The sequence below is a fragment of the Manis pentadactyla genome, chromosome 4 (genome assembly GCF_030020395.1).
Source record: "Manis pentadactyla isolate mManPen7 chromosome 4, mManPen7.hap1, whole genome shotgun sequence".
In the NCBI taxonomy this organism is placed as follows: domain Eukaryota; kingdom Metazoa; phylum Chordata; class Mammalia; order Pholidota; family Manidae; genus Manis; species Manis pentadactyla.
In genome coordinates this window covers 59,067,255-59,091,848 of record NC_080022.1, presented here as the reverse complement: position 1 = coordinate 59,091,848, position 24,594 = coordinate 59,067,255, and the positions used below count along the sequence as shown (strand labels likewise).

Sequence of the window (24,594 nt, the reverse complement as noted above, 5' to 3'; positions counted from 1 at the left end):
AACAGACAGTGTTTTGGGGGTCCCTGCCATTTGTAGATGAAAACATTTTTTATAAATAATCTTGGTCTGTGATGGGGGTCAGGCAGAGAAAGTTAGTATTCCAGTATTCCGAGTACACAGGGGATTTAATGCACAGATCATCAAAGACAAGCAGTGGTTTGCTTTTGTTCAAAGACCTTGGTCTTCTGTGTTGTCTTTCACTCTCTTTCTCTCTGTGTTATGCTCTTCTTAAACTTTTAAAAGAGTTGAGTTAGGATTTAAAAAAATGAATCATGTATCCACAATATTTATTGATATTGGTGTTATTTATATATTGCTCAGTATGTAAATTAGCTGCTAAACTTACACAGTTTAAGTTTTGATTCAGTTGGTAATTAGGTTCACTTATCATCTAAATAAGAGCCAATTCCACTTATTACAAATATGGTAGAATTTCTGATTATCCAAGTTGTTAAACGTTCTACATTTTGAATGCATTTTTAGTTCCTAAAAGCTTGGATAAAGTTCATGAAACTGAAGGTTCATGAAACTGTCAGTGAAGTGATTTTTGAAAATGCTATTAAGGACATTTTTGAGCACTTAGTATTGGTTCTCTTGTTAACTATCTTCCCTAATTTTTCCACCAAAAGTATTCTCCATTATTTTGGATTTTTAAATACTAATTCTGATTCTAAGACCAATAAATATATTGAAAGTCCTGGAAAGTCTTTCCATAGGCTGGCCTATTCATAGGCTAAGAAGGTTAATATTGATCCCCCATCGCTCAGAACTTTCTCTGCCTTCTCTTCAAAGTAGCTCTATCTAAATATTTATTATTAAAGTGTTTTCCTTAAGTCTGCATGTGTGCAAGCCTTGATAGCCAAGCTCCATATCTTTTTGGCACAAGTAGATCACTACATTAAATTTTGAGAATTGCCCTTTAAAAAAATGCCTTGCTAAAAATACAATCTTTTAAGTTAAACCTATAAAAATTGCTTTTGGTATTCTTTGGAGCATTCATTTGATAAAATCAACATTTCACATTTACATTTACATTTTACATGCAAACTTAATATTTCCTTGTGAAGATTTTAACTTGCAACTTAGTTTATTGCTTTCCTAGTTTTAAAAAAATAACTTGAAATTTATACTTCTTTATAGTAACTACATTTTTCTTTGTGTTTAGTAGGCATTTGGGAAACAATTTTAACAGGTGACAGTATGTCTATCAGATTAGTATGTACACCAGCCTAGATCAATCAGGAACTAACTTAACTTACCATATCAAATTGAGAGGGAAGACAAGATCTACTGAGAGTACTTATATAATTCATGATGGTTCTGTTACTCTAAGTTTTAGAAAAAATTGACTAATAACTATATTAAAGCCTCATTATAAAATCTCTGTATGCTGTAGAACTGGATTATCCCACCGGTCACCTGAATGAGGCAAAACTACCTACTTTTTTCTGGAAAAAGTTCACTTAAATGACCTAATAAGAGAGAGGCTTTACTTTTTGAATGGTCCTCTGGCCCCAAGTAATCAGATAAACACACATGGTGTGTGGCTTCAGGTGGATGAGTGTGATCGGGTTATTCCTTCCAGCACCCAGACAGCCCTTAGAAAATAGAGAATGTTCAATATTTGTTCAGTGAATGAATGAATAAATGTCTGCCCAAACTAAGTGCCCATCAGTGAGGCACCCACCATGTGGTTGCAGTTCTTCATGCCATTACAGTCCACCAACGTGATAGAGTGAATAATCTCTTTTTAATTAAAGAAATAGGAATTTATCTTCAAATGCATAGGGTCCTATTGCTGTACAACAAAATGCTGTATTTGTATTAGTAATTTAAGAGACTGATACTTCCAAATGGAAATGGAGGTTACTGTTAAAGAAATATCACTTTTCATCAAACTACAGAAATACATAAAACAAAAGAGCCTGAAACTTATCCCTAACTAAAAAATAAATTCCTGCCCAGGGATACATAGTAGGAGTGGATGAATGGCAGCTTGAAAAGGAAGTGGAAAAGGAAAAAATTGTGTAAATGGAGTATGAGTTTTGTTACCTGGGCAGCCATTTGTAAGTCCAGGGAAAACCTGGTAAGAAATATAAGTTCCAAATAATTTCAGACTTTGGATGACAGTGGAGGTTAGATTTCAGAGACATTTTGCAGAGGTCCTAGGTGTGGTTAGGAAGGGGACTTTTAAGGTCACTGCAGCAGAGTATGTCTGTTTCCAAGTGTAAGCTCATTGGCCTTTAAATTCACTTTCATTTACTTAGTTTATGTATGCACATATCTGAGCAGGAACAAAAATGCATGCATAAATTATAACAATTTCTAAACTTCACAGTTTAATAAAATGGAGGAGCCTATGAAATCACATGGAATGCAGAAATATGTGCATAATTAACTATAATAGATTTTACAAGGCAGTCTCTATTTTCTAAACAATGAATTTATGCATCTATGCTGTGTCATAGAAGAGAATGATGACATGATATCCAATAAGAGCAGTTAACTTTTCAAACCAAATAAGTATGATGGATATCCTAAAAATATTTTAAATTGAAGAAACAAGATATACTACCTCCAGGTTTACCAAATTTACCTAATGTTGTATACCAAGATACTTTAAGCAAATGTATGTCAGATTTAGATGACTATGAATTTAAAAGTGCACATATATTTCTCCTTCATACTTCTTTATCATATAAAAGAACTTTCAGTCATGTTATGAAATAAAATTGTGGAAGCTAACGTAAAACTTAACCTTAAAAGTCCCTGTAACCATGCTGACATTAAGTAGCAGACAAACTAGAAACTCTGACTGAACAGTATTTTAAGAAGGTGGTCAATCTGTGGCAGTATTCTGAGCTTTTCAAGTGAATTAGGCCTTTTATTTAATGCTTTTAGTGATTGGCTTTTGATCTTGGGCATGTCAATGATCATTTAATAGGCATTTTGCATTGGATTTAGTAAGAAACAGAAAATAGAAAAATTGTGTGCTTTGTAACTTTAGGCACATATATAGCCTACTTCTTTTCATACTTTAACACCAAAACCTTCTTTGAAATATACAGGATACTACAGGCTGAATGACACAAAAAGATTGCAGAGTATTTATCACCACAAACATATTAAAGCTTATCAAATAATTAAAATTTCTATGATTTACCTATACAAAAAGTTTAGATTGTCAAGCATGCCAGATCTTCACAGATGCTTTTTTATTTCTGGGTTGTGTTTGTATATGTCTCAAAATCTGCTAAAATTGAGGTCTAAATAAATCTACAGGATGGTACAATGAATGAGATTATATCATTTTTAAAATGAAGAATAATTTATACTTTGGCTAAGTGCATAAGACTGCTGAGTTGCTGTAAAATGCTGATAAAAGGTAACATGCACCTGTGATGTTTCATTACATAAACTGTGACGGAGTCATATCTACAAAATTTGAAAATCAATCTATACCTCATAGGCACATTTGTTAGGAAGCTGATACCAGTTCAGTGTGCTAAGAGAACTAACAGGTGGTGATTCCATAAGAGGCATGAGACAGAGAATTAGGGAAAAATTTTAAATTAAAACTCCATCATACTGGTATCATTTATGTAGATTCTAACTGCATGTGAAAGTTAATATTCACCTGAATTACTTCCACCCAAAAGGTTTCAATTTTATAATGAATTTGTATCTGGAGTGATCAAGTAAAATCTTTCACATGTCTTCCCTAAATGCCTTTTTTGGATTGAGTCCATCTTGAGTAAAACTGAAGAAAATGAAAAAGAGTAGTGCACAGTGACAAAAGAGAAAAGACAAAATGACAAAAGAAAACTGAGACTACACATATTGATGAAAGACTCTAACAAGTCTAGAATTAAGGCATTTTTTTCTTCAAAAAGAGATCAATAATGTGTTTTTGTTAGATGGAAAGGTATCTTCAAAACAGATCTCTCTTAAAATAAGGATTCTATTTAAAGGCTTCTGGCTTATGCAAGTTGAGTTAAAAACTGTTACATTGTGATACCATAAGATGAGTACATTTGATTCTCTAGAAATACAGTTCAAATATATTCCATATTCATTATATATCACACATTTTTATTTATTTTCACAAGTTTAACATTAGTTTGTTTCATAAGCAGCCCCAAATCTCCTGGATTACATATTTCTTCATTAGGAATGAGACTGTCCCCCCCTCAACCCTCTACCTCCAACCTGTTTTCTCACAGAAAGTAACAAATATTTACTATTGGTGAAGCTGGGATTGTTTTCAAGAGGAGAAAGTATGGCTTCATATTTTTTAAATGCTAATGCCGTAATATATGAAACATATCTGAGTTTGTTTTTCAACAAGTCTTCTTTGATGAAACAATTTTATTATGGGAGTAAAGATAGGGAGGAAAGCAATGATCATCATCCAGAATAAATCAGCCTTTTCAGGCTCTTTGAGCATTTTGGAGATGACTTCACCTATAAGGTTAGTTTCAAGTGTGCAACTCTTAAATTCTCTTGTTAGTTGCTCTAGAATTAGACTATTTTGGCCTTTGAATTAAAGTAAACCAGATATACAGCCAATCGCCAAACTTTCAATAGTTATTTGAAAGTAATTTCTTTGCATGGTTTTCAGTTTCTGCAGAAATCAATGCAGTAATGTTAAGCAGAGAAAAATGCATATGACTTTCTGATTCATTTCAATGTTCTTTCAACTTTTGAAAGGATACTTACTTGGAGTAGGCATGAAGGTGGGGTAGAGAACAGAGAAAGATACAGAGGAAAACCTGTACATTTCCAGCTTTTTAAAATTCTTCATCCTTTTAGGCCATTCCACAGAAGCAAAAAGAGGAAGGGACTGCATTTATCTTTACACACTTGAGCATCAGTAGGACAAAGCAAGGAGTGGCCAGTGTCCTTCTGTGAAAGAACAGTTGTCAAGTTCCTGCAAGTCATCACTGACTGCTACAGTCTCTTCCTTCCATGTATGAAATATATATATATGAAGTATTTTACCTTGTCACTCTTCTTTTACCAAATATTTTTTATATAAATAGCATAAAGTTGAAATTTTCTTTAAGCAAACAAGTTAAAAATAGGCACTGATTATCTTGATTTAAAACAAATGAATGTAAGTACTATTTACATTGTGTATCTACATAAGAACTGAAATCATTGGCACTTGAATCAGTAATGTAAAGCCCAGTATAGAAAGTCATATGTTTCTCCACCTCTTTTACTCAGCATCCCATCCCTACATATGTGGTTAAGTGGGAACGTGTACTTTTGTCACCCTTGTGTGAAGATATTTTTGGAGTTATCTTAAGTATATTTAAACACATCTCTCAGTATATTTTAAAGGCTGGTCTTCAGTACCTTACAGGCAAAGAATAAAAGAGACTATGAAAAGACCATTAAAATTTTGATGGCATTCAATTCATAGCTAGTCTTTGTATTTAATAAATGTATGTTATTTATGTTGTGTGTCAATGGAAAATAAAGTTGAATGATCTGAAATGTCCCTGTCATTTTTTCCTGATGCCAACTCATGTCAGGAATATTTTACTTATAATTATGTTAAGCATTTTGTTGAAATCCTATTTGACATGCTTTGTCAAATAGCACAATGTAATATGCAACAGCCTTTCTGTCTAGAACAATTAGGTCATTTTGTTTTATATTTTATGATCGTATACAGTGCAAATATTGATTTACTAGAAATCTAAGAGGAGCTCTTTTTCCATTTTCAACATGATACCTATAACCTATATTTAAAATCCCAAGAGTATACCTTAATCATGTTGTAATCTCAGATTTTTTTGTTTTTAATACAAAAACACATTTATAAATGACTCTAAACTTAGTTCTTCCCCTTTTTGGTGGATTCTAGTGTAATCCACAGGCAGCCAACAAAAGAATTTCCTTTGCTTGTTGTAAGACCCTTTGATAGACGTACACCTAAGTATTGGTGTGAGCTGATTACAAGTAGAGATGGCGATTGGGCTGCCCCAGTACTTTGTCCTAGGCTTTCAGTCCAGTCATTCTGCCTCTTCCTTCTGTGGTGAAGGGAGAAGAGTTCTGTAGAATACAGACTGCAAAACCACGCTCATTAAAAGTAGCATGTCAAGTTTTCCCTCCTTTCTCCTAATAAAAAGGTTCAGGGAGAACTCTGTCCTTAACTTCTCCCATGGGATTCAAGGCTCCTAGCCAGATCTTATGAGCTCTACAGTCTTTGTTCTGAAACATTTCAGATAATCATCAGTATGACTACCTTCTGGTAGGCCAGAAATACCCACCACAATGTTGGTGAACCTATATGCCATAAAATGAGATATTGCCTAGTTTCAGGTCCTTGGAGGACATGGGGTTACACATCCTTAGATATCCTTGGGGGTGGCTGTGCTCACCTATAACAGTTGTGAGTAAATCCTGTTGGAGTGCAGGTATTCAGAATCCAAGCCTGTCCTCCAGACAACATATTTTTGTATACCTGTGATGTATCAAGCATACTGATAGGTGCTAAGACTAGGATTTTTTTTTAAGAAACGCACTTAACTTTCAATTAATTTATAATCTAGTAAGGGAATAAGAAATAACTGGATCAGAGCTGCTATTAGAGTAAGCATGTGGTACTGTGAGTGAATACTGGAACAGTGATGCTAAAATAGGAATCTGTTTCCTCTAGGAGGTAACATTTAATCTGCATTTTGGAGAAAGGGTGGGTACCAACTGGGGAGGCGAGAGCATTTTATGTGTTTTTTCACTTCACTCTGCCCAAAATTACAATATTCAAGCCATTCAAAATGAATAACTTCTAGTGGCCTTGTAAGAAGTATGGTTCTGAATAGAGCATATCTCTATACCTCTCACAGTGGGCAAAAATGGCATGGCCTTAGCATAGATTTCTCCAGCTCAGCACATTGTTACATTGGGCCAGATAATTCTTTGTCGTGGGACTGCCCTGTGCATGGCACGCTGCTTAGCAGCATCCTGGTCTCTACTCACTAGAAGCCAGTAATATCTCCATAGTTTAACAATCAAAAATGTCCTGAGACATTGTTACATGTACTGTGGGGGACATAACTGTTCCCAACTGAGAACCTCTGCCTTGAACAAGGACTGTGGCCACCAACAGGGTGCTGTGAGCCTGAGCGTTTGCAGGACAAGGCCGTTTATGGGATCTTTTCCTGACAGGCACCATTCGGGCATTTCCCAAAGCAGCAGGCACTAGAATGCAAGTTTGTGTCTGAAAGCACAAAAATGTGGCACTACCCCAACAACAATCCTGGGGCACCATGGGCCCCAATCACTTCCGTAATCACATAAGCCTGTTCACAGATGCAGAGGTACAATTTCTCAGAAAGTATCATCTTTCTATTGATGCCTTCAATCCCTGTTTTGTTCTTGATAAGAGGCCCTAGGGTTATATATCTCTCAAAGGGATATCTAAAGAGAATGAACCCATCTCTCCCAGGACCTTTAAATATCTGTTATAATTCTTCTTAATTAAGTTCACATTTCCAGACATGCCTTAGTAAGAGAGACCTGATTTACCAAACTGTCTTTAGTGGGCTTTTTGTGTATTTGGTCTCTGTAACAGAGTTGTAGCAGCTTTATTTAATCTGAAAGATGGTTTTTATCAAAGAGAAGTTAAATTTTAGCAAATGTCTCTTTTATTGGCCCATGCCTTTCTGAGTTCATGGCCAGTCTGCCGTGCTTCAAGAATGGAGCAATTACCATTCATTTTGATGACAGAATTAAATCATAATCTCTAAACTGACACTCGAAAGTTTGGTTTCTATGGAATGGGAGGTAGAAAAACTTAAATCCCAAATATGACCAAAAAAATAAATATTTTTTTGGCAAGAGTACTCATTAGTCTATTATAAATTTCTTCCAAGTATGAAATGTCTATGGATATTGTGTTTATGGCCAATATTCTTAGGCAATTTTTAAAAAATTTTTTATTAAGGTATTATTGATATACACTCTTATGAAAGTTTCACATGAAAAAACAACATGGTTACTACATTTACCCATATTATCAAGTCCCCACCCATACCCCAATGCAGTCACTGTCCATCAGTGTAGTAAGATATTTTAGGCAACTTTTTAAAAGTAAGGCTTTGAATATAATTTTGAATCTGTTTGAACCTGATTTTGAAAAGAACACTGGAAGAAAATAACTATGAAACCATTACCAACAATTAAAATCTTTAAAAATTAGATTTAAATAGAACATACCTGGTAGAACACCGGTTCTTAATCACTTTGGGATGAGCCCCCCGGCTCTGGTAATCTGATGGAAGGTATGGATCCCCTCCTCACAAAATGCACAGAGAATTTTAATACAGTGTCAGAGATTATACAGCCCTTCTGAAGCCTGTCTATGAACATCTTGGAAATTTATGGACACGCGTTAGAAATTCTTACTGTGAGAGAGTCTTTAAGATTCAAGGAACCTCACCAGTTTCCATGTTTGGTTAGAAAGTTAAAATCTAAAACTGGAGCTAAGTCAGCATAATTACTTCCCTGTGAATGCCAAAATTCCTTGACATCTCACTATATGCCCATAATAGTAAATCAACATAATCGGGGTAGAATTATTAAAAGGAGCAGCAATCATTTTTAAAAGTGGGGAGAAAAACAACACAAACCCAACCAGAAGGGGAGCAATATGGGCTAACTGCCAAAAGCAGTTCATGTGAAAAGGAACATTTTTTTTTTTTTTGAAATTACAAGTTATCCAACTATGCAGTTGCCTTACAAAAAAGAGCTTGTTTCAGTTTTGTCTTGTGCTGGCCCAGCAAGAGAGATTTCAAATGAAACTATTCAAAAATCAATACTAAAAAAATAAAAAAATATTACCCCACCTAAAAAATGCAGTGTCCTGTACACAAACAAAATGGTTGGAATGTAATTTTCTGTTACTTTCTGTTACATAGTTGCATTTGTTATCTTACATGCATATATGGATACATACATATTTACACTTTTGCGTGCACTACATTTTTGCATTGCTCCTTAAGCATCAAGGATGAACTTACTGACTGATGCTTTCTGTCAAGAATACAAAGTATATACTTACAGATCTTGAACATAAAATTAATGATGCTTTAAGCCAACACTTAAAGCTATTAGTTGATTGTTGTATTGACACTTATAGTTTGTGTTCCTTTAGAGGGAAAAGTCAGGAACAATTAATGACATTTATCTTTTCATTTATCTTGCCTTATTGAGGAAGATGGAAATGGTATCCAAGAGCACTGAGGCATTTGTCTATTGGAAACAACTCTTTGATACCAGAGCATCCTACATTCTGAATGTGTGTGCTTGAACTGGACAGCCACATGAGGTGGGCATGACATTGTAAGTTGATTTTCATTAGTCAGTGATTTGAAGTCTTCTTAGAAGATCCATGAAAAGCCATATTTAGAGGAAAAGCAATTGTGCCTTTTTATTTTTAACATTCCTTTACCTTTAATTTTTTTTCTTGTCTGGCATCTAAGAATTCAGATGACAAAATTAATTTTTACTTGAAAATGTTTAGAAAAATAATACCAGTATTTGCCAAGCTCTGGAAGGGATACCACTGCCTTAAATGTTGTGCAACCGTAACTAGATACGCATGGCTCTTATCCTTACCCCGGATTTTCTCCCACCATGTCCATTTTGATTATCCCTGCCACTATCCCTTCAGCAGAATTTTCACTGAAAGCTGAAATAATTAATTTATTGATTTTATTAATTGATATTTGACTCCTACTAAAGGATTGTGTCTTTAATTTAAAATATCTTAGAGTATTTTAAAAACAAAGTCACCAAAATGCTTTCCAAAATTTTTTGGGTCATAATGAAAAAGAAAACTTCCAACATTGAACAAGTGGTCAGAACACTTTTGCCCACAAAAGTGGGCAAACACATTAGATAACACAAATTAGTTATCTAATTTGCTATTCCCTGGTTATTTGCTCTTGACATTTCAGTAAACTTTTCTCTAAGTGAATTTTCTCATTAGCACAGAATTATTAGGATTAAGTAAGACAGTGAAGGTAAAGACAGTTTTGAAAGCACGATACAATTAATGGTTAGCATTATTTTATTAACCTCATTTCACTAATGGAGCACCATTTAAAATTATGATCTTCTTGTCTCAAGCAACTACTATAGTCTTGCTACCTTAGTACTTGGCATTCACCAGTTCAAGTGCTATTAGGAGACTGGCTCTGGTCCCACATGGAGTGTGCGTACTTGGGAAAGATATATAGCTTTTTAAAATTGAATTGCCTCATCTGTATAATTGGGTTTAGTCTATGTGGCGTCTTTCAACTGAAAAACCATGATTTTCCTTTTTCTCTGGAAGGTCATACATCTCATCATGTCAGCTAAACACAAACAAGGGTTTTTTTTGCGTCTTGAAAAACAGCTTATAGGAAACCGCTAGGAGAGATAGATAGTGAGGCCCATTAAAAGTGCCTGCTCCTTTTTTCTCTAAAAACAATTTTTAGGTTCTCATTCTCCCTTCCCTATGATATGAGATGTTGTCTTTTCTCAACTAAGTTGCAAGATCCTTGAATACAGGGACCATGCCTTCCACTTGTTAAGTTTTTCTGCCTCCTTTTCTTTGCTCCTCATCCAAACTACCAAATCCTATAATTTTAGTTGTTAGGTGATGGGTCTTACTTACGTCTTTATTTTTGGCTCAAGAAATACCATTGCAAAGATTAGATTGTATAGATTTTAATACACTTGGCTTATCAGTGAGTGTGTGCATGTGTGTCTGTGATGTCTGTTATATCTCAAATGTGTTTTAATTTTTAAAAATAACTTTTATTTCTTTGATCACAATATTAAGTACATCTCTTAAAAAAGTCAGATTGTGCTACAGGTTTATCATGAAACCCACCATTCTCATTCTAGCCCTGCCCCACTACTCTGCTCGCCCAAGGTCACTGCTTTCAGGTTTTTCAACATTTTTTCTAGCATATACCATTAAATTTCTAAATAATGTCTTTATGTTGCTATCTCTTGTATCATCAACTTTAGATATTATATACTGATATAATGTTATGTTTAGCTGGATTTAGCTCTTTCTGCACTTATTCTCCAGTTATAACACAATTTTTATTAAATCAGTGTTCAGTGTTTGCATTTTTATGACAATGTAAACATTCTTCACTGCTGAATTGAAGAACCATGACCACATTTCCTTTCTTAGACATATTTTTCTATAGTTAAGAACTTATCAATTTAAATTTTCATAGCTCTCTTTGTGCCAATGAATAAATCTTAACAGTTTTCCAAGTACTTAAATCAATCTGATAATCTTGATCCCCTTCAGAGTTCAACATTTTCTTATGTTTCTCTGCTATTGATCCTTTCATTTATCTTTTATTAGATACCCTGTTTCCTAGGTCATGTGTCTTGAATTATTCACTCATTGTGACCACACCTGCTTTAATATGGACTTTTTCGCAGAAAAAATATAAGAACCTAGAAAAATAAACAGAATGTTTTTAAATAAACATGAACACTATTGACAATAATGATAATAAAAATAGTGGCAGACATCATTTTATGAGCCCTATTATACCTTACCTATGATATGAAATTCTTGTGCCAATGCCAATGATAGGTTATTATCACCACTTTCCAGATCAGAAGACTGAGGTTCAGGCAGCGTAAATCATTTGGCCAAGTCCACAGAGTTAGTGAGATGTGCAGCTGGGGTTCTCTCCTGATTTTGGGTTAGAATATAATCATCATGTATATATGTATATATAATATGATATGTAATATACTATACTATAATATAGTATTATATTATACTATAGCAAAGACTTACTACTGTCATTATTTTATGAAGCTTCAAGTTTATCTTTGAGGACTCCTCCGGTGCTTCATGAAATAAAAAGGCTTTGACTCTATTGCAATGCCTGGGCATTTTCAGTCAGAAACAATCTTGGGCAGCAGTAGGAAGCAGCTTTTCCAATAGTACTGATTAGATTCCACATACAAGACTGTCAGCAAAAATTTGCAAGTCCGTAAGTCCAGCCTGGGCGTGTGCACACTACTGCAGATGACCAGACCCTTCCTTGTTAGATGAAGGACTGCTTCTGAGTGGAGAGAACACCCATGGCTGGCAGCAGATGGTTACACAGAAATGCTGCCCTTCCACTTTCTGCCCAGGCCTGTGGGTTTTGCTGAAAACTAAAAGTACAATTTAGGTCACTAAGTATACATCTCTTTCAGCCCTTTTGTTTTTCGTTTCTTATCTTTGTTTTCCTTTCTGGCTTTCTCTCTGACTTGCAAGGTAGCTCAGGACCTGGCTTACCGAGATGCTGAAAAGCAGTCAGTACTTTTGCTTCCTAATTACAGAGGGACTCCTGAGAGAATTTGCAATATTCAGGACAGAAGAGAGGGAGTGCAGGCTTTTTGTCAGCAGTGGAACCATTCTGTTTATCATCTCCTCCTGTTTAGTTTTTGAACTTTGATATTGCTTCTTTCTGCAAAATGCAATAGCAGTTTCAGAATGAAGCACATTTTGTCTCTGAGAAACAGAAAAACTGTTTCCCATCTTTGAGTCTTTCTTCCTTTGTTACTAGCAGGCAAATATTATTTGGTGTATCTGATATTTTATTCATTCACCAGCTTTCTCTTCACCTGGCTGCTCTGATTTCCACAGAACTGATCAGACTGATTAGAACCATGCAGAACATTTTCTAAAAGGAATAAAATCTTAGCATCTCCAAATCTTGAATTCTGTTTTTCTCCTGAAATAAACACAAATGGCAACCCACCCATTACTTTATAACTCGAAAACATCATTGCATCTTAAAGTTTATCTTTGGTCTAATTTTTCACATTATCTCTACTATTTCAATGTAATTGCAACAACAGTCAACAATACTTAGGATTCTCAGGAATCAATTAACATTTATTCAGAATGTGCTCAACCTAATTATATGTAAATCTTTATTTAAATTTCTTCTTTTTTTCTCTAACTCATAGTGAATTAAACCAAGTGAGACTGTTTAGAGCAAATGTTTGAAGGATAGATTCTCTTTTGCCTGCCAACTTCTATGTAATTTGCATGACAAATGGAGTCTAAAGATCTTCGTAATTATTTGTTATTAAGAATAATATAATTTTAAAAAGTAATGTAGTAATTTATGGGCATCTTTTCATGAAAGTAAATTTTTAAAGTGTATTTTCTTAACTGAAGTGTACTTAAATACAATATAATATTGGTTTCAAGTATACAACACAGTGATTTAACAGTTACATACATTATTAAATCCTCACCCCAACTAGTGCAGTTACTATCTATCTATATAGATGTCATAGAACTATTAACTATATTTTCCATGCCCATAAACGACTTATATTATGGTTGAGATTTTTGTGCTCCTTTATCCTCTTTACCCTCCTCACCTCCCGTGTTGTCACAACTGGCAGGATTTTTTCTTTTTTATGACTGAATAATATTCCATTGTATATATGTACCAAATCTTTTTTTTCCATTCATCTGTTTGGACACTTTAGTTGCTTCTTTATCTTGGCTATTGTAAATATTGTAGCAATAAACATAGGGGTGCATATTTCTTTTCAAATCAGAGATTTTGTTTTCTTTGGGTAAATTTCTAGAAACACAGTTACTAGGTTGTATGGTATTTCTGTTTTTAGTTTTTTGAGGAAATGCCACAGTGTTTTCCATACTGGCTGCATCAATTTACATTCCTACCAACAATGTAGGCAGGTTCCCTTTTCTCCACATCCTCACCGATGTTTGTTATTTCTTGTCTTTTGGATAGTGGCCAACTATCTGTATAAGGTGATAGATCACTGTAGTTTTAATTTGCATTTCCCTGATGATTAGTGGCATGGAGCATCTTTTCATGTACCTGTTGTTCATCTGTATTTCTTCTTTGGAAAAATGTCCATTCAGGTCTTCTGCCCATTTTTTAATTGGGTTATTTGTTTTTTTGATGGTGAGTCATAGGAGTTCTTTATATATACATATTTGATGTTAACCCCTTATCAGATAAATCATTTACAAATATAATCTCCCATACTGTAAGTTGCCTTTTTGTTTTGTTGATGGTATCCTTTGCTGCATAGAAGCATTTAGTTCGATGTAGTTCCACTTGTTCATTTTTGCTTTTGTTTCCCTTGCTGAGATTCAATGCAATACCTATCAAAATACCAAAGGCATTTTTCAGTGAATTAGAGCAAAAAATTCATATGGAACCACAAAAGACTCAAGTTACCAAAGCAACCTTGAGAAAGAAGAACAAAGCTGTGGGTATTATGTTTCCTGACTTTGAGCTATACTACAAAGCTATAGTAATCAAAACAGTATGGTACAGGTTCAAGAAGAGACCCATAGATCAATGGAACAGAATAGAGAGTCAAAAAATAAACCCATACATACATGACCAATTAACATATGATAAAAGAGCCATGAATATATACTTGGGAAAAGACAGTCTCTTCAATAACAGTGTTGGGAAAACTGGACAGTGACATGTAAGAGAATGAAACTGGATTACTGACTAACTCCATACACAAAAATAAACTGTACGTGGTTTAAAAACCTAAATATAAGACATGAAACTATAACACTCTTAGAAAAAAACATAGGCAAAAATCTCTTGAACATAAACATGAGAAATTTTTTTCTGAAAGTAAGTCTTTATAGGATAATGGGTTCAGAAAAAATATTAAAATAACAATGAATGATTACATTGCCTAAAGTTTCTTAATCGGAAACACTATTCTCCATTTCACTGGATGAAGAATGATCCACTCAAACTTAGTCTTTCTCATTTGTCCAACAAAACCATTTGAGAGGGAGGGATACCTTTGGAGAAAGACAAGTGAAAACTAGGATGCCAATTAAATGCATAGAATCTTTACATATAAATCAAGTATAAAAATCAAACGAATATTCATATCTGACCTGATTGTTTGTAGTTCATAATGCGTGATCAAAACTGAAAGTTTCTGTGATGACTGCCCTTGCACTGTTCACCATATAAGAACTTATTCACTATGTAAGAATTTGTTCACCATGTAAGAACTTGTTTGTTGTGCTTCAGAAGATCGGAGACTGATAAGAATTAGGCTTGGGGTGGATTAATGATTGTGCATTGAGTCCCCTGTACAGAATTTTATTGTTGTTAACTGTTAACAACCATTTGATCAATAAATATGAGAGATGCCCTCTCAAAAAAAAAAAAGACTAATAATTCCAGAAATTCAAAAAAAATACATTAAAAAGTATATATGCCTGAAGAATGTTCTTGAATATAAAGAATTCTGCTTCTATATGTGGATTAAAAAAATACATAGAATCTTCTTTTGGATGAGAAGTGTTATAGTTGGACTACATTCAAGGGTATGAATGAATGTAGTTTGGAATCAGACCTGGGATCAAATTTTGGGTTAAGAACTGTGGAACTTATTCCTCAAACTCTGTAAGATTTTTATATCTTTCTGTGAAGAACTGAGATTTCTTTTCTTGCATTTACTTTATAGAGTAGCTGTGAGGAGTAAATAAATAAATATTCCAGAAGAGTGGTGAGTACAATAAATGTGCAGGGGGCATTGTTACTGATATTGTACTAATTGTGGTAATAGTAGCCACAATAGCAATATCAATTACTTCAGGAATCCATAAACCATATTAGTAATGTAGAAAAAGACATCCTGACCTCTCTACTCATTCCTTAATATTATTTTGGGAGATCCAAATACATGACATTGTGTTTGAGAGGACAGGAACTACAATTAGACTATATTTGGTAGCACAGACTAGTTCTGTTAATTTATTATTAGGCTGACCATAATTGAGTTAACATGATCTTTCTAAACCTCAGTATTATTAGCTATGAATGGAGATAATAATTTCACCTAAGGTTAATAAAATTATTGCAGTCAATGAAATAATGCATGCAAATGCTTACCTAGTGTCTGGCACATTAAAAAGCTCTCAATAAATAGTTATTATGTCATTATAAATTATTATCATTAATATTAAAATTAAGCTCAGAAGACTTAGTTTGGCTCAGTTTCCAAGTGAGGCTGGTGCTTTCTTAAGCACAGAAATTTTATCTGACCTTCTTAAGACTTGGAGTAAGAAAAAAAAGGATGCGGATCAACTCCATGGGAAGTAGAGAAACTGATAAGAAACAGCATAATAAATTTAAATAGGTTTTCTTTCTGACTTAAGTGTACATCTCTATGAGATAAGGAAATGGTTCCAGTAGCACAGCAGAGGTATTTTGTGGCTTATTTATTTATTTACTTTCCATTTTTATTGAGATAGTTGACACACAACACTGTATTAGTATAAGTTGTACAACATAATGATTTGTTATATGTATCCATTGCAAAATGATTTCCACAGTAAGTCTAGTTAATGTCCATCACCTCACATAGTTACATTTTTTTCTTGTGATAAGAACTTTTAAGATTTACTCTCTTAACAATGTTCAAATATATAATAGAGTATTATTAATTACAGTCAACATACTATAGATTATAACCCCATGACTGATTTATCTTATCCCTGAAAGTTTGTACCTTTTAACCACCTTCACCCATTTTGTCCACCACCCAACCCAACCTCTAGCAACCACCAAACTGTTTTCTGTATCTGTGAGTTCAATATTTTTTATATTCCAAACATAAATGAGAAAAACTTCTTTCTCTGTCTGATTTATTTCACTAGCACAATGTTCTCAAGGTCTGTGTTGTTGCACATGATAGGATTTCCTTTTTATGGCTGAATCATATTCCATTATATATATATGGATATATGGATATGTTCTTTATCCATCCATTTGTGGATGGACACTTAGGTTGTTTCTATGTCTTGGCTATTGTAAATAATGCCGCCATGAACATGGGTGTGCAAATATCTCTTTGAGGTAATGATTTTGTTTCCTGCAGAAATATACCCAGAAATGGAATTGCTGGATCATATGGTAGTTCTACTTTTAATTTTCTTATGAACACAGAAGTATTTTTGAAAAGTCTCTGTAACAACTCAATTAGAACCCAGGAAAAATAAATAATAAGTCATATAGGCAGAAAGGTGAATCTCAGGAAGGCAGTTCTTGTCTGAAAAGCAGCAAAGAGGATCTGATCAAATTGGCTAATGCTTTTTCACCATTATCTCAATGAAATAATGCATGCAAATGCTTACCTATGTCTGGCACATTAATAAGCTCTCAATAAATGGTGATTATGTCATTATAAATTATTATCATTAATATTAAAATTAAGCTCAGAAGACTTAGTTTGGCTCAGTTTCCAAGTGAGGCTGGTGCTTTCTTAATTAAAATTAAGCTCAGAAGAATATAACATGTGCCCGCCACTTCAATCCCTAATCTATAAAGGACTATGGGGATAATAACTTCTATTTTATAGGTTAACTATAAATACTAGAAGAGAGTATGTATGCAGCCCCTTGGTATTGTTGACCTTAAAAATAAAAGTTATTTTACCAGCAAAATTGGGCCTAATAGGGAATAGCAGAGAATTTCAATTTGGGACAAGCAAACTATAGCAAAAACCAGAGGCTAATCCAACAAACAGATGAGAGGAATGTTATTTCATGGAGAAGGAGGAAGTTGGAGGGGTTGTTTGGAGTGGAAGTCTGCCCGAGACACGGCAAGCGTTCAGGTGATGAGGGTTTCTCACTGGCTCAGTGGCTGGGGTAGTCAGTTTCTTGTAAGAGATGCAATGTACATCTTCTCCTGTTGGAGTCTTAATAGAGGATTTTTTCTCATTGATGATTCTGCTGGGGGTCTGCAAGCGACAGTTCTTGACATGAGTGCTACAGCATGAGGGCTCCCCCTTCTGGCCTCTCGCCACCATTTTGCTGAGGTTTCCCTTTAAATTTTCACAGTGCAGGTTAGTTCCATCATCATAATCATCATGAGCAATATCATCATTCTTACATATCTACCAAAGTCCAGATTTACCATACCCAGAACAATATTTCTGGGTACCTTAAAGACATTCATTTTTCTCTGACTTTACAGTAGAAAATAGAACTGCTGGAGAATTTTTGGACTGTGATGCACTAGGGAAAAACACAATAAAAAAAGACATTAAATCAGTTTAAACTAAGATGGGAGTGATCTTTCTCCTCTTAGTACCTGGACTGAGAGCAATGACAACTTGGTACTTGGTGCAGCCCTTCCTTCTCTGGCGATGACTGTGTCTCCAAGAAAGAAATGAGAATCTGACTACTTGTGATGGATTTTCATAGATTTTTCATCATTGATTAATGAATAATTGGTTGATTTATTGATCATTCACACACTTTTAATGAGACCCTACCATGTGGGTCTAGGTCCTGGGGAGACTGAGGTTTATCACTCATAGATTACAGATTTATGATTCTCTGATTCTTTGTAGTGAAGTGTCAATTTTCACCCATTACATTTAGGATTTTATTATTTTCCCCAAAGTGTAGATAGCTTTACTTTTTCTTTTCACTGTAATTAGAATATACAGTCATGTATAAAATTCAAGCAATGCAGAAGAACACAAAGGCCAAAGAAAAATTCCCTATCGACTCTACCACTCAAAATTAACTACTGTAAAAGTCCTGATTCATATCCCTCCAAATATTTGTCTTTGCAAGTTTGTCCTCAATCCTGGTTTCATCTAAGAACCATGGTCAGTCTCTCTCAAATGAAGGAATATCACATGATTTAGAGATTTATTCCTTATGTTCTGAATGCTGGAGTAAGATTTATAGAAAGAAGCTACAGAGAGAAAGATTTTGACCTAATATAAAGAGAAGTAAAACCAATGGAGCCTAAGGTGGAAAGGCTCACCTTAGAGAGTCATGTGTCCCTAGCACCACAAGTGTTCAGGCAAATACTAGGAAAACACTGAGGAGTCTGCTGTAGAAGGAGGGAATGCTAGTATCTTCTTTAAGCCTTCTTCCAACTCAGGATTCTATCACGTTATGCATCAAACCAGCATAAAATGGCTAAATATTTGAAATGGTGTAAAAGAAAAAGGTTTGGCTGAATGTAGCTGTTGAGCTTAGTGCTTTAAAATCCTTAAATTTGTGGTTTATTTTCTGCCATATGTGACACTGATCGAATTGTTGGACAATCAAAGGCTAACCACAGCGAACCTTTCAAAGTTTCTATGTTCACCTTATCAGTTTATAACTTTTTTTTCAAAAAACTACTCAGAAAAAAAAAAGTTTTTTTTAATGAAAACTACAGCATTTGTTTACCAATAGTTAAATCAGAATCTTTGGTGGCCATTAAAATCAACGACTTCATTAGCTGGAGTATATGCTTGTTCTCATTGATTATAAAGGGCTGCCAAGAATATAAATTTGGTCCAACTCAGTTCTTACCTATTCTGATTATTGTTTACTGTTTATAAAACATGTATTTTAGAAGAATAATCCCAGCATGAATAATATGCATTACATTTTTGTGCATTACCAAACCTAGTATTTTTTTTTAAGTTTCATTACCAAGAGAAAAGAGAAATATGCTTTAAAATAAAATGATTCAGTAGAGGTTTAGGGAAGCTTTTAAAATTTGAAATAACTAGAAGGAACCAATACCGTTACATAAATAGGGAGGGTTTTGTCTTAATCAGGACTTATTTTTCAAGAAAGACATGTTTTTATTTCAGAGAATGGGAAAGAAAAAATCATGTTTTCTAGTTAAATCAAGCCTAAAGGAAGCATACTACTTATTTATTCACCATGATCCTTTATAGGGTTAGAAATAGTTACATGTCTTTTAAAACATGGAATCAATTGTTGGAAGTGTTGAAATTGTTGGCATCATTAGGCTCCCTGAAGACATCGCTACAGCGTCCCCCTGCAACCTGGAAGGTTTGTGGTGTCACCAGTGGGAAGGCAGGAGTGGCCTTATGGAAGGAGTTTGGGGATTTAGAAACACAGATTTGCAGCCTGCTTCTTGACTCACTTGTGTGACTAGGCAGTTTTTTCACCTCCTTCTGCCTCTGTTTACTTATCTGTAAGTTGGAGATGATGACACCTATCTCATGAGGGTGAAAGGAAATAATATATGTACAAAGCACAGTAGGAATGCAATCACTTATAACCAGTATTAATACTAAATAACATGACTTGACTTTGCAAAAATATATTTATGCTTCCTTCAGGAGTAATATTAACTGTAATTATGATAAAGAAACGATACTACTAATTAACATTTACAGAATTCATTTATGATTTTTAAGGCATTTTAGTATCCGTAGTTTCATTTGCTCTAATCTTTTAGGTTGAGAGAAAAGTACTGTTATTCACATTTTATAGATAAAAAAGTAAGACTAAGACGAGGTGGATTCAAACTTCCCATTATAAAATAAATAAATCCTGGGATATAATGTACAGCATGGTGACCATAGTTAGTAGTACTGTATTGTATATTTGAAAGTTGCTAAGAGAGTAGATCTTAAAAGTTCTCATCACAAGAAAAAAAATTTGTAACTGTGTGGTTGTGAGTATTAACTGGACTTACTGTGATCATTTCACAATATATATAAATGTCAAATTATTATGTTGTACATCTGAAACAACTATAATGCTATATGACAATTATATCTAAAAAAAAAGACCAGTGTATATAATATTTGGACTTTGGAGTTAAACTTCAGCTCAACTACCACCTCCACACTTACCTTAGAGTGAGTTTTTCGGCCTCCTAAGCCTCGGTCTTCTCACTGGGAGAGTAGATGCAGTAGCAGTGTCTTGAAAAACTTTTGATATTTCCCCAGCAGCCACTGTACAAAGCCCAATGCTTTCACCTATTCAAAGCCCTCAGTAAGCTAGTTCCAGCGTGCCTTTCCAGCTTTACCTGGCAACACGGATCCCAGCCATCTGGGAATCCCTTCCGTAAACACTTGATTCACTGTCATAATTCTGGTCCTACTCTTTGCTTGAATGTTTTTCTCAATAGAGAAAATTCTCCTCATTCATTAAGGCCCAGGTCAAATGATACCTACTTTAAAAATTCTTTCCTAATGCCCGGTTTGGAACAAACAACTCCTTCCTCTGCGCATCCACGATGCCTTATTTATGCCCCCTTTGATTCTGCCTTCTCATTGTTTGAATTGTGTGATAGTCAGCTGTGCGTGTGGCTAGCTCCCCCACTGGACTGTTAGCTCTTGGACTGAGAGACCACATCTTTTTAATCTTGGTGCTCCAGATCCTCCCTCATTTCCTCTCCTCTCCAGATCCCATCTTCAAGCCAGTGAAGACCGTGAAGTATAGACATATAGTAGACGTATAAATATCTTTTAAGTTTTTTTTAATATCCACAGCAAGAAAAGTATGAATCAAACATGCAAAGATGTCCAAGAAGGGGTTTTAGATGAAAAACTCAAGGCTTACAGAACTTACGACAGTGCTAGATACATAATACATGTTTCAACAAATCATTAATTACGATTAGGGATTGAAATTAGAAATGATGTTGTCCAAACTTTTGGCACACATCACTCAGAATGCCTCTGATCCCTCTCCAGGAAAGATCCCCCCTTTGGGCAACATACGAAACTGGATGGCCTGTTGGCCTCAGTGAGCACAACAGTTCTTACACTTGTGTTAAGTTTATGAGGTAATATGAAAGAAGGGAAAGCTTGCCTTTGTTGATTCATCTGTCTGTGGAATGTCCTTAGCTAGGGGATGGGCAGGTTGAGGGGTGATCTTCCAGGCAGCAGAGAGCCTGGGCAGCTGCTGTGAGCAGGCTGTGTGAGGAGCAGAGCCGTCTTGGCTGCGAGGTCTAGTCTGAGCTTCGGATCCCACATGCTTGCTCCTAGCCCTTTCAGCAACATAGCTGTGAAATCAGAGGCTGATAAAAAGTGAAAAACACTTCCCTTCCAAGAACTGAGAGCCTTTTAAGAAAAACAAATTCTGACCACCTCATTTTGACATGCAAGGAAGCTGAATGGAGAATTATCAGCACAGCTCCAAAGCTTTGATAGTTCAACACTTGGAAACACTTTTCTGCTTCCTGTCAGGTGCTCATATCACTAGACCGCAGTTTCCCCATCAATTCTAGTTACCACCCACTCAACCTTTCATTCACTCACTGAGCCAGTTTGTATTCACCTTCTCCTGCCTGCCTATTACTCTGCTGGGCCACACAGGAATGCAAATGGCCCTCGAGGAGCAAAGCATGCCTGTAACACATTTCAAGGAATGAAACCCAAAAGCGCACTGGAGCAGCCTCCCTGAGTCACTCTGGACTCTGAGCCTTCAGGTAGAGACGAGAGATCTTATCTCCACAAGAGTTCCTAAGGTTCATGAACAGTATGTCCATCATGCAGCGAAGGACAGTCTAACATGTGTTGCATAGTTTGGCCTAAGTGTACAAAATGTAAATTTCTGCCTAAGACCGGTTCACTTTTCAGTACACAGTGAATTTCCAAGAAAGTGAGGGTAGCAGTAGGAGTCCCCTCGCTCACGTGTGACACCTCCGTCACAGAGGTGTGTTCACCAGGGTCCTATGTGCAGGCGCTTTGCAAGGCAAACCCAAGACTGAGGGATATTTTTTGGTCTCTCTAGGATTTTTCCTTTGAACAGGGACATCATCTGTACTATCTTCTGCTTTTGGGGGGAATGCATAACAAAGATAGGATACTGACACTGAAAAGTAAATGAATTCAAGAGGAGTGTGCCCCACTGTGCACAAAAGAAGCGTGAGGTTCTGAGAGACCACCTGGAGGTGGCAAGAAAGGAAGCATAGGTAACTCTACTCCCACATTCAGGGTTAGAAGAGGGATGAATTTAACATGCAGGGCTTATTTACTTGTATTTTATTGTATTTTTACTGAAGTACCAAGAAAAACAAGGTCAGTGGAATTTTTTTTTCAAGTATACAATGGGGTTAATTTCAAAGAGTTCAGTCCAGAGTAATGTTGCAGTTATTTATGTTGCAAATTGCGGACATATATTTGCATAATATTCAATTCAGCCTTGATGATCATCATCAAATGCATCCAAGATACCAGTGACTGTGTGAAGTTTAAGTTCTTGGCAAATGCATTTCTCACTCCCACTTCTCTGAGGAAGATTCATAACATAGGGTGGAGCTATGTATTTCCTTATTTGCTGGAGCCCTGAAGGAAATACTCTCTTTTACTCTCTTTTTTTATTCTAACCCTGTTTGTTTCCACTTGAGAGGGTACAGAGAGGATGGCATATTTTGATTCTTTCTGTGTGTGTGTGTGTGTGTGTAAGGTGAAATTATGGACAAAGGGTGAGAGGCTGGATTTTGAAAAGTACAAGGCCCACTATTTTTATAGCTTGGGTTCAAGATCTCTCTTTCATATGTCATGTATATCAGGCTTCTAACTAGAATTTCGTTTAAAGAGATGGCTCTGCTTCTCAAAAAAAATGCTGTTTCTTCTATATTCTACTCTCAACACATCTGACACCAAATACACTAACTAATTCTTCAACACCGTCTTCATGTCCTACAATTCAATTAGGACATGAATTGGTTGGAGTTAGTGCAGACCCCCCAAGCTAACTGCTCACTCCCTAAAACTGCACAGCACTTCAGATGCCGGTCACAAGCCCAGGCCCTTCCTACTTCTGACCAAGGACTATAAATCAGACATTCCCACAGTCCTCATCTAGGTTCAGTTATTTGCTAGAATGTCTCAGAGAACTCAGGGCAACAATACTTACCAGACACTGGTACATTATAAAACAATACAACTAGGAACAGCAGATGCAGGAGGTATATGGGCCAAGGTGTGGGGAAGAGGCATGGAGCTTCCATGGCCTCTCTGGGTGCACCACCCTCTCGGCACCTCAATATGTTCACCAACCCAGAAGCTCTCCAAAACCCTTTAGATGACGGTTGTTTTTTTTTTTTATGGAGGTTTCATTACACAGGCATGATTGACTAAATCATTGGCCATTAATGATTAACTCAAACTTCAGTCCTCTGCTCTGGAGTTTGGAGGGCGGGGTAAACATTCCAACCCTCTCACTGTATGGCTGGTTCCCCATCACTAGGGGCTTTCCCAAAGTCACCTCCTTAACATAAACTCAGGTGAGGCTGTAAGGGCTTCTTATGAATAACAAAAGGTGTTCCTTTAATCTTGATCACTCAGAGCTGTGTCAGGAGCTGGGGATAAAGACCAAAATATGTATTTTTTGTTATATCACAGTTTCCAAAAAGAAAAAGGCATAAACCACAAGTTTAGTTCAACTGAGACCCAGAGTTTAAGTGACTTGTTGAAGGTCACACATCTTCTTAGAGACAGAGTCAGGACTAGCACTCATGCCTTCTCCCAAGCCAATTTCAATCTTGGTGGTGGTTTGGGCAGCCATCTAGATGGTTGAGAGTAGGGATTCTGGAGCCAGACTATTTGGTTTTAAATTCCAGTTCAATTACTTACTAGCTGTGTGACTATAGTTATAGTACTTGCCCTCTCTGTGCCTCAGTAGCTTCATCCGTAAAGTCAAGATATTAGTAGAAAAGTAGTTGACATTTAGTAAAAAATAGGTGTGAGAAAATATTATTATTGTTATTCAAAGATTTTAAAAAGCTCTCCTGACCTTATGTGACCCAC

General features: G+C 35.6%; 1 protein-coding gene across 10 annotated transcripts in view; it reads left to right on the top strand.

Annotated features, from left to right (window-relative positions):
- PTGER3 (prostaglandin E receptor 3) overlaps positions 1 to 24,594 on the top strand; it is a 169,673-nt gene that overhangs the window by 40,854 nt on the left and 104,225 nt on the right. The window contains exon 3 of one of the 10 annotated variants that reach the window (XM_057500325.1): positions 9,230 to 9,876. The exons of 8 other annotated variants lie outside the window; for them this stretch is intronic. In XM_057500325.1, the coding sequence (XP_057356308.1) occupies positions 9,230 to 9,322 (93 nt within the window). In that variant the 3' untranslated portion in view covers positions 9,323 to 9,876. Of the gene's footprint in view, positions 1 to 4,812; positions 5,503 to 9,229; positions 9,877 to 24,594 lie in introns of those variants that run through there. One more of the 10 variants, XM_057500324.1, reaches the window with a different exon arrangement.